Raw genomic sequence first — 15,687 nt, forward strand, 5'->3', positions numbered from 1 at the left:
TTTATACCACTGCACCACCCGAGTTTTCTAAAATTGTAAAGGTCTGATGGTGGACATTACAAGCAGACACTAAACAACATTTAGTACATCACATCACAGACCCTGGTGGTCCCTGTACCCCACAGTAACATATGTAATATGTACAATAATGAACAATTTAACACTGTAGTATTTATATTTGCATATTCAGAAATAAACAACTAGAGTTTTAGAGACAATGTGTTTTTATTTATTTATAAGTACAGAAAGACAAAAGATTAAGATAGCATTTTAATACTTAAAATGTAAACACATAACTTAACACAAAATGAACTTAGTGAAACAGTTAATGCTAATGTCTTAATCTTCTGATACATAAAGAGCTCTCTGCATATGAAATATAGAAAGTGTAAATGTCCCGGACTATACAGCTTACCAAAATGTTTATAAAGTGCTTTAATGTTGGACCGATGACGACGAACTACTTCTCTCGGCGTCATTTTGATTATAACATCTCACTTCTCCATAATCAACCAATTTACAGTCCAGATTCAAAACTAAATGTAAAGAAGTTTACCTATACAACACCAATTGCAAAATGCATTGGTGCCACTTTTGGTCAAATGGAGCTGTAGGATAGAGACGACAGGCGCCTGTGAATTAATATAGTGGTTTGTAATGTATGATAATGTGCAAAAATGATTCCATCAAAATGTAAGAGGTGTACAATCCTGAGTTAGAAGCTGTTGAACACGTCACCCATTCACAGGACGTATGCTGGTACAGAAACATTTTGATTAGGCAAGACATCCGAGGCTGAAGTCGGTATTAAAATCGAGCATTAGATGAGCTGCACTCAGCCTAAAGGACAAACACCACCATCTACAGCACGTGGTCTACAACGGTGCATGATATCCGACACCACAGGTAACACCATGAAGAAGTCACTGTCACACGGCTGTTTGGCTTGGTGTGATCGCCGACAGTCAACTTATCCACTGGATCTGTAAGCTGTGTTCACAAGGACTATTTAGTGACCATCAAAATGTTTTTTTTTTTTTTTTGGTATGCAACAACGCCATAGCCACCGATGGCTGAAAGTCCTAGAGAGCATAATGGCTGCTCTGTAGGTAGAAGGAATGGCCCTCTTGTCTCCACTAATAATCAATTATCAGTAAATATAGAGTCTGTCTCTCTTCCAACCTTTTTCTGAAGCTACGCCTGCCCACTAATGTTGCATTAGCTGCAGTTCGGAAACGTGGCATTGTATGAACCGAACCCTAAAATGCTGGTGTGTGTTGTGTAAAAGGGGACACTGGGATAAAAAACAGCAGCTTGGACGCATCTTAGTCCACGTCTTTAAATTGTACCAGAATTTGCTTGTGCCATTAGATTGAAGGACAAGAAAGTACACATGCTTCAGGATCTGTTTGGCATGTTCCAATTGGAGTCACCCTTGGTTAGCTAATACTGAATATTGTCTGGAAATGACTGGTGTGGGTGCAGGTTTTCAAAACAACCAATCAGAAGTAGTTTAAAGACCAAGACTGACTTATTACAGTCCAGACAGCTAGAGCTCATGCTTGGTTGGTATGAAAACCTGCAGCCACACTGTGGCCCAGTGTTGGGAATATTAAATGCCACTGGTATACTTCAAGGCTTGGCCTTATGGGCTAGAGACCAGGAAAACCAGTTAAAGTGACAAGTTACTTGATAATGCCTACAACAAACCAGCAACAGGATACTCGTCGATGCATTTTGGATGGATTCCCTAATAAAATGTCCTTCTGAACACAGCCTTACACTTTATCAGACTGATTTGGCACTCACAATGCAACATGAAATGTTTACGATATTTAGTAATACACCTTCTTGTAATTATATAAACCTGCAGCAATATTTACTGGCAATCAGTTTTACGACACGACAGCATGATCACTACTTTCAAAACTAGTATTTGCATGCTTAGGCTCACATAACGGTCATGGGCGTGGCCTTTTAAAGCATGCGATACACATCTTGCTGTTTGCAGAGAGTCTTCTGCGCTGGAGGTCGGCCGACGTTTCTTGTGAATCACGGCTGGTGTCTTTCCAGTTCTTCATCACAGGTGCAACTGTATTATCACTCGACACAGTTTACAAAATATATCTTTTTTTTTTGGTGATGCACCCATAAAGTGTCCAGGTCTGAGTGACGTCTGCACTCGAGCGTGAGATAAACTCTGACCCTGAATTGTCTGAAAGTCTTGCCGGCAGTGTCTGATTGGAACTGTAAAAATGTAGAAACGCATCTGGTAACAACAATACTGTCGGAAAAAAATAAAAACGGCTTCAAGTTTTACTCTCGATGCGGCGAGGGGCGCCAGGCTCTTCCTAGCCGTCATCGTAGCAGATTTATCTTTGCATTGATTTGCATTATTTCAGTATTGTGCTTTAGGTCCAGCGCCCTCTTGTGGGCACGCACTCTACTGAAAAAAAAAGAAAGAAACTAAATAATATAAAAAAAATGACACGAGTCTTTATAAACGGATATCCAGTGAATATCCAGTGGCAGATTCTGATGGATTACAAAATGGTCTCCTTGGCTTTTTTGTCCGTTAGGAAGGTGTCGAGCTGTGATAAGTCCACCACGGCGTCGTTCCTGTTTATGGAAATGTCTTTGAAGTGGTCCTCATCACTTTGGTCCTTGGCAAAATTGACAAATACCTAAAGAGAGTTAAAAAACCAGGTGTTAATTACTAGTTAACAGCATATAAATTTCTATACAGTGCCTTGCAAAAGTATTCAGCCCCCTTGAACTTTTCAACCTTTTGCCACATTTCAGGCTTTAAACATAAAGATATGAAATTGTAATTTTTTGTGAAGAATCAACAACAAGTGGGACACAATCGTGAAGTGGAACGAAATTTATTGGATATTTAAAATTTTTTTTAGAAATAAAAACCTGAAAAGTGGGGCGTGCAATATTATTCAGCCCCCTTGCGTTAATACTTTGTAGCGCCACCTTTTGCTGCGATTACAGCTGCAAGTCGCTTGGGGTATGTCTCTATTAGTTTTGCACATCGAGATACTGAAATTTTTGCCCATTCTTCCTTGCAAAACAGTTCGAGCTCAGTGAGGTTGGATGGAGAGCGTTTGTGAACAGCAGTTTTCAGCTCTTTCCACAGATTCTCGATGGGATTCAGGTCTGGACTTTGACTTGGCCATTTTAACACCTGGATACGTTTATTTGTGAACCATTCCATTGTAGATTTTGCTTTATGTTTTGGATCATTGTCTTGTTGGAAGATAAATCACCGTCCCAGTCTCAGGTCTTTTGCAGACTGCAACAGGTTTTCTTCCAGAATGGTCCTGTATTTGGCTCCATCCATCTTCCCATCAATTTTAACCATCTTCCCTGTCCCTGCTGAAGAAAAGCAGGCCCAAACCATGATGCTGCCACCACCATGTTTGACAGTGGGGATGGTGTGTTCAGGGTGATGAGCTGTGTTGCTTTTATGCCAAACATAACGTTTTGCGTTGTGGCCAAAAAGTTCGATTTTGGTTTCATCTGACCAGAGCACCTTCTTCCACATGCTTGGTGTGTCTCCCAGGTGACTTTTTATAGATATCTTTGAGAAATGGCTTTCTTCTTGCCACTCTTCCATAAAGGCCAGATTTGTGCAGTGTACGACTGATTGTTGTCCTATGGACAGATTCTCCCACCTCAGCTGTAGATCTCTGCAGTTCATTCAGAGTGATCATGGGCCTCTTGGCTGCATCTCTGATCAGTCTTCTCCTTGTTTGAGCTGAAAGTTTAGAGGGACGGCCGGGTCTTGGTAGATTTGCAGTGGTCTGATACTCCTTCCATTTCAATATGATCGCTTGCACAGTGCTCCTTGAGATGTTTAAAGCTTGGGAAATCTTTTTGTATCCAAATTCGGCTTTAAACTTCTCCACAACAGTATCTCGGACCTGCCTGGTGTGTTCCTTGGTCTTCATGATGCTCTCTGCGCTTTAAACAGAACTCTGAGACTGTCACAGAGCAGGTGCATTTATACGGAGACTTGATTACACACAGGTGGATTCTATTTATCACCATCAGTCATTTAGGTCAACATTGGATCATTCAGAGATCCTCACTGAACTTCTGGAGTGAGTTTGCTGCACTGAAAGTAAAGGGGCTGAATAATATTGCATGCCCCACTTTTCAGGTTTTTATTTCTAAAAAAAGTTTAAAATATCCAATAAATTTCGTTCCACTTCACAATTGTGTCGCACTTGTTATTGATTCTTCATAAAAAATTACAATTTCATATCTTTATGTTTAAAGCCTGAAATGTGGCAAAAGGTTGAAAAGTTCAAGGGGGCTGAATACTTTTGCAAGGCACTGTATATGTATATAAATGTATATATAGAAAAGGTTCGTACTTGGTCTAGCGTGGTCTGTGAGACGGAGTAGTCCTCGATGTGGAGCTGCTCTTTGTTCCTGGACAGGATGCTGAAGATCCGTGCCAGCGAGGACAGTGAAGACGGTAGCTGGTACTGCAGCATGTTCCTGTGCTTCTCCTTCAACATGCTGCCGGGAAGCTCATGTTCGATCAGCTCTATCACCGGCTCTAACCGCGGCTCGCCCCCCCCGACCCGCAGGATGATGGTGTACCCATCACCAAACCTGTACATACACAAAAAAAAGCAGAGAACGTTAATCAGGTCTGATATATTGAGAAAGGGTTCTATTGCTAAAAGACTAACAAAGATTCTTTGTATGGTTCGAGGAAAACTTATAAAGGTCAAAATTCAGTGTATGTGGTACCATTTTTTTGGGCGTTCTACCAAGTTAAAAGCACAGAAATGGAAATATTTCTGTTTTTGAGGTTTTCTCATGTTCTACATGCAATAACTAACACTAAAGAACTCTACAAAGCAGTAAATAACAACAACAATAATAAATCTATATTATATAATACAATATAGGGCAGTTGTAGCCTAGCGGTATAAGTGCTGGACTAGTAATTGAAAGGTCACTGGGTTAAGCCCCACCACTGCCAGGATGTCACTGTTGGCCCTTGAGCAAGACCCTTAACCCTCGATTGCTTAGACAATAAATACTTTCACAGTACAGTTAGTCGCTTTGGATAAAAGTGTCTGCTAAATATTCAGTATTAAATGTAACTAATGCCCTCAAAATGGTTTATATTCTATAATATCTAAATCTGTAAGATCATCTAAAGGTTTAATATGGAATCTGCTTGGAAAAACACCCAGAGGTTCCCAGAACCTGCAACTCATTATTCATTTCATATCATTTTCATCCTGGTCAGGGTCAAAGCGACAAGTGAAGTGTCTTTAAGATTCTTATTGGAAGTTCCTACCTGTTCTTCAGATGCTGAACGCTGCCCAGGCAGCGGAACCTGCCGTTCACCATAATGGCCATACGAGTGCACAGAGCCTCACACTCCTCCATACTGCAGAGAAGAAGAAAACATCGCTTGTAGTAATCTGTAATATTTATTTATTAGGATTTATCAGATTCATCAGTTCAAGTTTAATATCAAACACAGTCATGGACAATTTTGTGTCTCCAATTCACCTCACTTGCACGTCTTTGGACTGTAGGAGGAAACCGGAGAACCCGGAGGAAACCCACACAGACATGGGGAGAACATGCAAACTCCACACAGAAAGGACCCAGACCGCCCCACCTGGGGATCGAACCCAGGACCTTCTTGCTGTAAGGTGACATTCATTCATATATTGTCTGTTTATCCACTGCTTTATCCTTGTCAGGGTTGTGGTGGGTGCAATTCACTGGATGAAAGGTAGGAAACACCCTGTACAGGTCGCCAGTCCATCACAGGGCACAAACACACACACACACACACCTAGGGCAATTTAGTATCTTCATTTAACCTGACTGCATGTATTTGGACTTGTCGGAGGAAACCGGAGCCCATGGAGGAAACCCACATGGAATCGAACCCAGGCCCGTCTTGTTGTGAGGCGACAGCGCTACCCGCTAATCATTCATAAACCTTATTATTATTATTATTATCAACCCAAAAGAAAGAAATGTATTTAAAGGCTGCTTATATGACACGTCTGCTAAATCTCTTACCTGTGTGACGTGAGGACGACGGAGCGCCCCTCCTTAATAATGCTGAGGATGCAGTTCCACAGCGCCCTCCGAGCTTTGGGGTCCATGCCCGTGGTGGGTTCATCCTGTCACAACGAGAACAAGAACACGAGGTTAATAACCTGGACTGCTGATTCAACAAGGAAAACACACGGATCAGCGTAAAGGAAGGAAGCAGATCATCACGCGTCTCTATCTGCAGGAATCATCTTTACTGTAACTGCAAAGCTAACATTAAATTCCTCTGCGGGGGGTTAAAAGTGGACCGAGGGCAGGGTGGGCAGCAGCGTGAAGATCACGCGGGTATTATTCGATTCCTGAGGATGTTTCATATTGACGTTTTTCCCTCAAAAGCTCATCCTGAGTCTGTTCGCCTGGTATAACCGTACCTATAACTGGCAGTTGTAGCCTAGCGGTTAAGGTACTGGACTAGTAATCAAAAGGTCGCTGGTTCAAGCCCCACTATTGGCCACTGTTGGGCCCTTGACCCTCAATTGCTATATGCTATCACATTACTATTAGTCGTATAAGTTCTTCGAAGGTTTTGGGTAATACAGGTATTTGTGTATTGGTACCATTTTGGACTCGCTTCTTAATTCCACTTACCAGAAAGACGACGGGCGGCCCGCCGATGAGAGCCATGGCGGTGGAGAGCTTGCGCATGTTTCCTCCGCTGTAGCTTCCTGCAGCTTTGTCCACATATTTAATCAACCCCAGTTTACGGATCCCCCACTCGGCTACCTGCGAACACAGAAACGTTCAGGATACACAATTAGGGTCTGTGTGAAAACCTGGTGATCACTGTACATATACATATTTACGTCATCCTATGTGCTTTAGAGAAAAGGGCGTGTCTAAATGTTTAGATCCCTTAAAATGCTCTTTAATTCTGAGTGATAATCTGACTGAATGACCTTCTAAAGTCTGGTATTAAACAATGAGCTTCTGTCCACCCTGTCTGTCCGGGCTAATCTTCCTCACCTCACAGACTTCTTTTTCAGGAACGCCGTGCAGGATGGCGTAAAATTCCAGGTGCTCGCGGCCGGTCAGCAGGTCGTTGATGGCGTCGAACTGAGGGCAGTAACCCATGTTCTGATGCACCTCGTCAATCTCCGTCAGCACGCTGAGACAGAACAGAGAGAGGTCACGGTCAGACACGCCGGACGATCAGGACTATGGATCGGTGGGTATGGAAGAGTTTATTGTGCTTGTACCTCCTGCCAGCTAGATAAGCTTCTCCGCTTGTGATGAGCGAATCGCCAGTCAGCATCTTGAACGTACTCGTTTTTCCGGCGCCGTTCACACCGAGCAAGCCGAAACACTACAAAGTCACGACACATAACAAGAGTTAAAATAGATATCAGTATAGCGCATTTAACCTGTAATTATTTGAGTGGCAGAGCCACAACCAGATGACGCCTTGCCTAGTCCTAATTTCATCTGGGACGCACTTATTCAAATATTTACATCTCCAATACAATGCTGAATGAACTCAGCAGAGACTCACATTAAGAATCGTGTCCTTCTGCATTACCATTTCTGTCTGACAGAGGGGGCACTGAGGCGCAGTTGGTTTTTCTTAGCTGTGGGAGTAAATTAGCTCCAGGTGGAAATTCCTCTATATATCTTGGTGCCTCCCTTTCAGATTTGCCAGCCCCTCTGTCCTCTGTCACCCTGTTTTGGCCTCGGAATGCAGTTTGCCCCAGAGGCAGCGTGACTTGTCCTGAGCGGACCCCACAACTGTAAATTCACATTATGCTTAAGGTGTGCCAGTTGGTTGGGTCGGGGTGCTCATGCATTTCTGGTCTGAAGATTCTCTGTGTCATATTGTGACAACCAATTCTCAGTCCTGCGCTGCCCCTGTTCTATCCGCTTTCTCCGTTGCAGGCTGCGGATGTTTCCGTGTCTCATTTGTTAGTTTGCTTCTATTCATTTGTGCCTTCTTATTTGCGACTGTCCTCTTTTTTTTGTTGGCAGCTTTTCATCCACAGTATGGTTCGTCCTTGGTTAATCATTTTAGTAAAACTCTGACAGATATTGTGAACTCTAATGCTGACCCTGAAGGTCAAGAAAATATCAACCCTGGAACTGATGCTTAGGATCAAAGTGGTGCATCTCAAATAATATGGGTGCGCTTGAAATGCTTTATGCCCTTGTGGGTTCTTTTGGTCATCAGTGAACACTACCAGACTCATCATCCCTGTAACTCTGGAGTAATTCAGTAACCAGAAGACGTGGTGATTGGGTGTATTTACCTCTCCGCGTGGAATTCCCACACACAGCCTGTCCACGGCCGGCTTCTGCTTCCTCTTGTACACCTGAAACATCACCGTACCATCACGTTACCGCCGAACGATCCTGACATCCTGTTTAACTGTTAAAACTGTAAAAAAAATTATAGTCCTTACTTTAGTCAGCTCTCGGAGCTCCAGGATGTCACTGTGTCCACCTCCGCCCACAATCCTCTGCCTCTCTCGGGCCACGTCCTCGTCCTCTTCGGTGATCGGCTTCAGGCGGGCGCTGAACCCTCTGTAAAGACCGAGACATACAGACGTCAATGTAAAGACGTGGTAGAAATTCACCTCATAGTTTCTACTCTCAGTCAGGGGGGCAAATCAGGACCTGGAGGTGCAAAAGTCCAGCACAGTTTGAGGGAAAATGCTTTAATTTTATTTTCAGTGTTTTTACTCCTTTTTAAATCAATTTAATGTCCAGTTTGAGCTTCTCTTTCTTTTTAATCGCTGACCAAAAGGAGCAGAGGCTGTCACATGCCCCGTCCGAAACAAACACCTGTCGCACTGCTATCCGTGATCAGTTGCCCCCCCTTGTAGGTGCTTCAACCGGTCAGCAGAGGTCGCAATTCAGTTTAGTCAGTTTCCCGCCACCTACAGGCACACAGCCAATCATGAGTCTGACTAGGTGCCTGACCGGCTGATAGCAGATAGTGGAGATGAGATTCGAACTCAAGAGGTCCTACCAGCCTTGAGTTTGAACCTTTTTTTGTTGAGAAGAAAAGAAATGACACAAACAGTGCCGGACTCTGTCAAACCAGAGACCATTTCAACCACTAAAACCAGCAAGCTGAAATATTTTGTTCAGGAATGAATGTTGAACGTCGTTACCTGGACTTGAGGCAGAAGCGATACTGTATAAGTATGGTGATGCAGAAGAAGACCACGCCCTCCACAGCCATAGCAAACAGGTTCTTGCCCACCATGTCCCACGCCAGAGGGGATTTGAACCGATTCTCACCTGAGGACACATTTAAATTATCATTTTTAGGATCATTGCTTAAAAATGTTACATAAATGTACTGTAGGGCAGTTGGTTAAGTTACTGGACTAGTTATCGAAAGGTTGCTGGTTCACTGCCAGGTTGCCACTGTTGGGCCCTTGAGCAAGGTCCTTAACCCTCAATTGCTTAGACAATGTACTGTAAGTCGCTTTGGGTAAAAGCATCTGCTAAATGCTGAAAATGTAAAAGTACTGTTGATAAAACTTATGAGCCGTGCTCGTTGACTTAGCCGACAGTTTAGGCACAGGGATAGAAATCAGAAGGTTGCTGGTTCAACTGCCAGTCTCACTTGCTTGAATGGGAAGTCGCTTTGGATAACAGCGTCCTTTAAATGCCGTACACGTCTTACTTTTGTACAGTTTAAAGGCTAAAATGGTCAAAAAACCCTAAAATATATTACATATTTCACCTTATAATGGCCAAAAGTATTTGGACACCTGACCATGAGCTTGTCGGACGTCCCATTTCAAAACACAAATAATTAAAATAAAGCGACCTCTTATGTGATCTTTTTAGCTGTTCAGAGAAGGGTTCTCACAATAGTTTACAGGATGTGTGTGGGAATTTGTGCCAGGGTTCTAACTCAAATATTAGAAGGCGTGTCCCAATACGTTTGTCCATATAGTGTATTTTCCTGAACACATCAACACATCAACAGTGCTGATGCTTGAGGAGCTTTTACAATTCTATTTATTAATAGTTTGAGGGACGCAGCCTTTTTCATAGTCAGCTACACATAACTGTTAGAACATAATCAGGTAAGCGATATCGTACCGAATCTCTCCAGCGCGTCGGCCATGGCCTGGTTCTTCACCATGTCTATGAGTCCCCGGCCCAGGCAGAAGTGAGGGAAGATCAGGAACACGTTCTTCAGGATGTCATTGATCCCGCCGATCTCCTGAAACGTCACAGTGGCTCTTCAGTTTTCAAAACAAGCGCTTTAAAATGCAAAATATATTTCAGCTGCAAATTACAAGGGTTCTTCAAAAAGTTTCCACACTTTTATATTGTGGTTATAAGCGGTGAGGTTGTAGTAGGAGGAGTAATCAGTCGTGTCTGAGAGACTATTCTGAGAGCCTAAGTCTGAGATTACTAGTCCAGATTTAGCTCCATGTGATTTCCACCTTTGTGGATGCTCTAGGAAGCTTTAAGGGAAAGAAGATTTTCATGTGATGATGATGTGAAAGCAGCGCTGCATCAGTGGCTACACACTCAACCGAAAGCATTTTTTGCTGATGGCATAAAAAAGTTGGTACGATGATGCTGGGAGTTAAAAAAGTACATAAATAAATAAATATAAATAAATAGAGTTTAAAAAGTGCAGAAACTTTTTGAAGAACCATCATTGTATCGCTCGCTCGGTACTCACGTTGTTCCCGAACAGCTCCAGCACAAACGTGGACACGCTGCCGTTGATCCCGATCAGGATGTTGACGCTGGTCAGGACCACGTAGGCCGTGCTGGGGATCTTGAAGAAGAACGACGCCGGGTACATCAGGGGGGTGATGGACCACCTGGACCAATCCCAAAACAACAGGTTCATTTTTAGCATTCATGTTATTTATTTGTTTGTTGTTTTTTAATTTGAATAGGAGCTGAAGGTGTGATTTTACCCGTAGAGCAGCAGTAGCAGCGCCAGGACGGGCAGGTTGGTGGAGGAGACGTAGGCCTCCTGCTGGAAGCAGATGAAGATGATGATGACCAGGGTCGCGGGGACGATGTAGTTACACTGAAGGAGGGAGACAGAGTGAGAATAAAAGAGATTAAAGTCTAAACAAGCGGTACAGACTTCAAGAAATACATTTGATTTAAAGTAAAATAACATTTCGTTTAGTGATTAAACGATGTCGAGCGTCACATTACTGCAGTAACAGATTTTGGAGTGTGTCTGTGAGAATTTGTGCCCGTTCAGTCAAAAGAGCGTTTGTAAGGTCCAGCACTAATATTCTGGATCTGGAGTAACACTATATGGCCAAAAGTATTTGGATGCCTGACCATAAGCTTGTCAGACGGTCAGTGTCAGTGGCATCTATGTGATCTTCTCGGCTATAACAACGAGACGCTCTTTTGAGACGGCTTCCCAAGACTTTAAGGTATGTCTGTGGGAATTTGTGCCCAAGCATTTGTCCTGGATCAGGAGTTAAGACCACAAGGCACAGTCACAATAACAGGAAGGGGCCTTCCCCAAACTGTTTACACAACCATTATTATTATTATTATTATTATTATTATTATTATTAGGACGGATGTCTATATACGCTATATGGCCAAAAGTATTTGGACGCCTGGCCATAAGCTTAACCTCTATGTGAACCTCTCAGCTATAACAACAGATGCTCTTTTGTGAGGGCTTCTCAGTATGTCTGTGGGAATCTGTGCCCAGGCATTTGTAAGGTCCGACAGTAATAGGAACAGTAATTTCCAACGGTAAAAGGCCAAAAGTATTTGGACGCCTGTGTCAGTAACCTTTGTGTGATCTCAGCTATTACAACAGCTGCTTTTTTAAGAAGGCTTCCCAAGACTGTTGGAATTTGTGCCCAAGCATTTGTAAGGTCCGACAGTAATAGGAAGGGGCCTTTCCTAAACTGTTTACACAAACATTATTACGATTTGGAAGGATGACCAAAAGTAATATGAGCTTGACCTCTGTGTGATCTTCTCAGCTATAATAGCCGCTTTTTTGAGAAGGCTTTAAAGTATGTCTGTGGAAATGTGTGCTGATGTCAGAGCTCGAGCTTTTCTTCATGTCATGCTGGAACAAGAAAGGACCTTCCCTAAACAAAGTTGAAAGCATGGACTTTCCTTCATATAATTAATTTATCACACCTGTGGGCGATTATTGTGGCTGAAACACATCAATTTAATAATTAGAAGGGGTGTCCCAATACTTTTGGCCGTTTAACGTGCCAGAGTGAGCCGGGGTCTCTCACCATGTCCCAGACGAAGTTGGCGAGCCAGTAGAGGAAGGGCTGAACCCCGCTGATGAACTGCATGTGCTTGGCTTTGTTCACTCTCTCCTGGATCAGGAACACCACGAAACTGGCCGGGACGAAGGACATGGCGAAGATGACGCAGATGGACACCAGAACGTCCACGGAGGTGGTCATCCTGTCGGAGACGAGTGGCTCAGAGGTCAGAGATCAGATCGGACGTTAAAGCTACGTGGTTAGCGTTTATAACGGAGAGGAGGGATGTACTCACAGGGCCACCTGGGAAAGCTGCTCCTTGGTGAGGTTGAGCGGGTGATTGAAAGCCTTGATGGCATACTTGGCGGGGTTCAGGCCGGCGGGCAGACTGGAACGCAGGATGCCGTTGTTCATCACGTTGAGGAAAGATGCGATGCTGTGCCAGCCTTTGTTATTGAACCAGATCTGCAGGACAAACACAGCCGGGCAGATCAGAACAACATCAGCCTATTTTTACTTCCGATTTAGTCATATCCTAGTACCGTTTGTATTTCCGCCTCTACTGGTGCTGACTGAGAAGAGCTGTGACTAACACACACCCTCGGACAAGAAGCAGGTAACCTGCACCAGGCGGGTTCATATATTCATACGGAGATCCGTAACACGCACAGAGAGTCACGCACTGATCCCCATTATTCCCCGTCTCTGTGCAGCACCATTAATCAGCCAGCAGAGGTCGTAACTGCAGCAGTTCCACCCTCTGACAAGCCAATTATTATCTCTGTAGGTGCCCAGACGGCTGATAGCAGAGCTGAGATTCGAACCCCCAAGCTTGAGGTCGCAGCACTGTGTCTGCAGTGCCACCTGAGAGCCCAGATTTTAATATTTTAAAAACAAGAAACCGAATTTGTTGCAATGCCGTCGTTTCACCCCGAATGACGTTAAGTAAAATACAAATCAGGTACTTGAATACGACTAAATTGGAAGGAAATATGCAATACAAAGCAAAAAATCTAAGGATTTTATTCCTAATTGTAAGGAAACTAACATTTAAGCTGCTACATTTATTATTACTAGAATCAAATCAACAATAATACGAACCTTGACGTTGTTCTTGGTGTCCAGGCTGCTAATAAAACTCGATAAGCATCTCAGAAACCTGTCGGTTGCAGTTCCCTACAAGCAGACGTTAACCAATAATAATAGTTAGCCATTAAGCTAATAACAGTTAGCCAATAAGCTACTATTGATTTATTGTAATTAATAACAGTAACTGAATGTTTTTAAGCTAAAACTCACTTGTTCCAGATCAAACCGTCTCCTCATGTTAGTGATGGCGTCAGAGATCTCATCAGTGGAGGAAAGTTCCAGTGAACCTTTCGCTCCCAGTGAGAATCCACCGTACCTAAAAAAAGCAGTAAACAATAAATAAATAAATAAAGGAATGTAAATAAATGTGTTGATGTTATAAATGTATATTCTGAGAGCAGTTTAAAGGAATCTGGTAGATTTTTGAGAGCTCTGTACCTGAATTCATTCACCCAGAGTTTATTTTTCAGACTGAAACGATAAAACAAAACAAGCGCTGCTGTAATAACGGCATCAGTGGATAAATGAATAAATGAATAAATGAATAAATGAATAAATGAATAAATGTAGGATTTAGCTCTCACCTTTTCCCGATGATCTGCGCGTACGTTTTTACCAGGTAATCTGAGATGTTTCTACCCGTCAGATTCTGCAGCGTGTTCGAGCTGCTGATTTTAACCTGCAGATAAAAATAAATCGTTAGAAACACGACTGGACTGATCAGAATGATCAGATTCAGAATTAAATCCTCCTTTATTCTCTATTATTCGGTACCTGTGGCGGTGGCAGACCCCCGGCCCCGGCCGGACACTCCGGCAGCATTTTCTTCTTACGCTCACAGCTGCACTCGCAGAGGGGCGACGGGTTCTCCATGCTCCAGTTTCCTGTCTGAAACATGTCCAATACCGAGCTGGACACTTCAGGAAGCTCCCACTCGTCGTCTCTGATCGGACACGGACCGTCTCTGCTTCAAATAAAACAATCGTTTATTATTTACATCATTCAGGACACCACTTTTAATGAGTGAATTATCGTGTTTCAGCCACAATAATTGCTAATTAAATTAAATTAAATTTAATTTAATTAAATAATTAAATATAATAATATAAAATATTATTAAAAATAATAATAAAAATAAATATAATACTATATAATAATAATATAAAATTTAATGTAATATAATGATAAAAATTAAATACAATAATAATAATAATAAAATAAATATAATACTAAATAATAATAATAATAAATAAAATATAATAATAATATTGAATATTTTTTAAAAATAAAATATAATAATAAAAATAAATACAATATACTAATAACAACAGTGATATAATAAATAAAATATAATAATAATATAAAATATAATGTAATATAATGATACAAATTTAAATATAATATTAATAATGAAATAAATATAATACTATATAATAATAATAATAAATAAAACATATTAATAATATAAAATATTATTAAAAATAAAATATAATAATAATGATACAAATAAATACAATACTATATAATAATAAATAAAATATATTAATAATAATATAATAAATAAAAATAATAATAATAATAAATATAATTTAATAATAATATACAATTTTAAAAAATAAAATATAATAATAATACATATACTATGTAATAATAATTAAAACAATATAATAATAATATAAAATATTTTTAAAAAATAAAATATAATAATAATAATAAATACAATACTATAGAATAATAATAATAATATAAAATATTATTTAAAAATAAAACATGGGAAATATAATAGTAATAATAAAGTAGTAAACTGTGTCAGTACTCACCCTGACCCGTCGTCCTGCACGCAGCTCTCACCGAAGACCCGAGCATCAGTTAAAGCTCCGAGCAGCTTGTTGGTGTGAGAATCTTCGGGGGCGTCGTTACTGTAACACGATTACGACGGTTAAACTCGTGTTCTGTTATAACCGGTCTGTGGTTCAGAATTAAGAGTAAATATAGTGGGTTCGTACCTGATGAAGGTGAACTGCTCCTCGTACATGCTGGGCTCCAGCTCCAGACTCGGGTACTTCCCAAACGGTGGCACGATCAGACTGAAGACCAGAGCGATGCACACGAACACGGCGGGAAGAACGATCTGGAAATAAAGAGGAGTCCGGTCAGAGACGTCGTTCACATGTATAAAAACGAGGTAAAATTAAGTCAGTTATTAAATATAAACGAACGTGTTACAAAGAACGTCTGAGCAGGCGCCCGGCCGGCTGATGGAAGAGCTCGAGATCTCAGCATTAATGAGCCAACGTGCTTTAGC

The 15,687-nt window shown here is 41.6% G+C and overlaps 1 protein-coding gene and 1 long non-coding RNA gene across 5 annotated transcripts in view; one reads left to right on the plus strand and one right to left on the minus strand.

Annotated features, from left to right (window-relative positions):
* Window positions 1–206: 206 nt before the first annotated feature.
* abca1a (ATP-binding cassette, sub-family A (ABC1), member 1A) overlaps window positions 207–15,687 on the minus strand; it is a 56,596-nt gene continuing 41,115 nt past the window's right edge. For 2 of the 4 annotated variants that reach the window (XM_063008261.1, XM_063008259.1), the window contains exons 29-50: window positions 15,389–15,513; window positions 15,203–15,301; window positions 14,157–14,346; window positions 13,967–14,061; window positions 13,821–13,853; window positions 13,593–13,698; window positions 13,395–13,469; window positions 12,589–12,758; window positions 12,318–12,495; window positions 11,001–11,116; window positions 10,757–10,901; window positions 10,162–10,285; window positions 9,216–9,345; window positions 8,502–8,622; window positions 8,349–8,411; window positions 7,308–7,414; window positions 7,075–7,216; window positions 6,700–6,834; window positions 6,076–6,179; window positions 5,333–5,425; window positions 4,389–4,632; window positions 207–2,684 (exon numbers count right to left, since the gene is read on the minus strand). In XM_063008261.1, the coding sequence (XP_062864331.1) occupies window positions 2,544–2,684; window positions 4,389–4,632; window positions 5,333–5,425; window positions 6,076–6,179; window positions 6,700–6,834; window positions 7,075–7,216; window positions 7,308–7,414; window positions 8,349–8,411; window positions 8,502–8,622; window positions 9,216–9,345; window positions 10,162–10,285; window positions 10,757–10,901; window positions 11,001–11,116; window positions 12,318–12,495; window positions 12,589–12,758; window positions 13,395–13,469; window positions 13,593–13,698; window positions 13,821–13,853; window positions 13,967–14,061; window positions 14,157–14,346; window positions 15,203–15,301; window positions 15,389–15,513 (2,736 nt within the window). In that variant the 3' untranslated portion in view covers window positions 207–2,543. Of the gene's footprint in view, window positions 2,685–4,388; window positions 4,633–5,332; window positions 5,426–6,075; window positions 6,180–6,699; window positions 6,835–7,074; window positions 7,217–7,307; window positions 7,415–8,348; window positions 8,412–8,501; window positions 8,623–9,215; window positions 9,346–10,161; window positions 10,286–10,756; window positions 10,902–11,000; window positions 11,117–12,317; window positions 12,496–12,588; window positions 12,759–13,394; window positions 13,470–13,592; window positions 13,699–13,820; window positions 13,854–13,966; window positions 14,062–14,156; window positions 14,350–15,202; window positions 15,302–15,388; window positions 15,514–15,687 lie in introns of all 4 variants that reach the window. The other 2 variants (XM_063008260.1, XM_063008258.1) reach the window with 1 other exon arrangement.
* Window positions 7,204–11,094, plus strand: LOC134326056 (uncharacterized). The gene is made up of 3 exons (XR_010014473.1): window positions 7,204–7,276; window positions 10,772–10,924; window positions 11,007–11,094. It is a non-coding gene; the product is annotated as an uncharacterized LOC134326056 (long non-coding RNA).

The sequence above is a fragment of the Trichomycterus rosablanca genome, chromosome 14 (genome assembly GCF_030014385.1).
Source record: "Trichomycterus rosablanca isolate fTriRos1 chromosome 14, fTriRos1.hap1, whole genome shotgun sequence".
In the NCBI taxonomy this organism is placed as follows: Eukaryota; Metazoa; Chordata; class Actinopteri; order Siluriformes; family Trichomycteridae; genus Trichomycterus; species Trichomycterus rosablanca.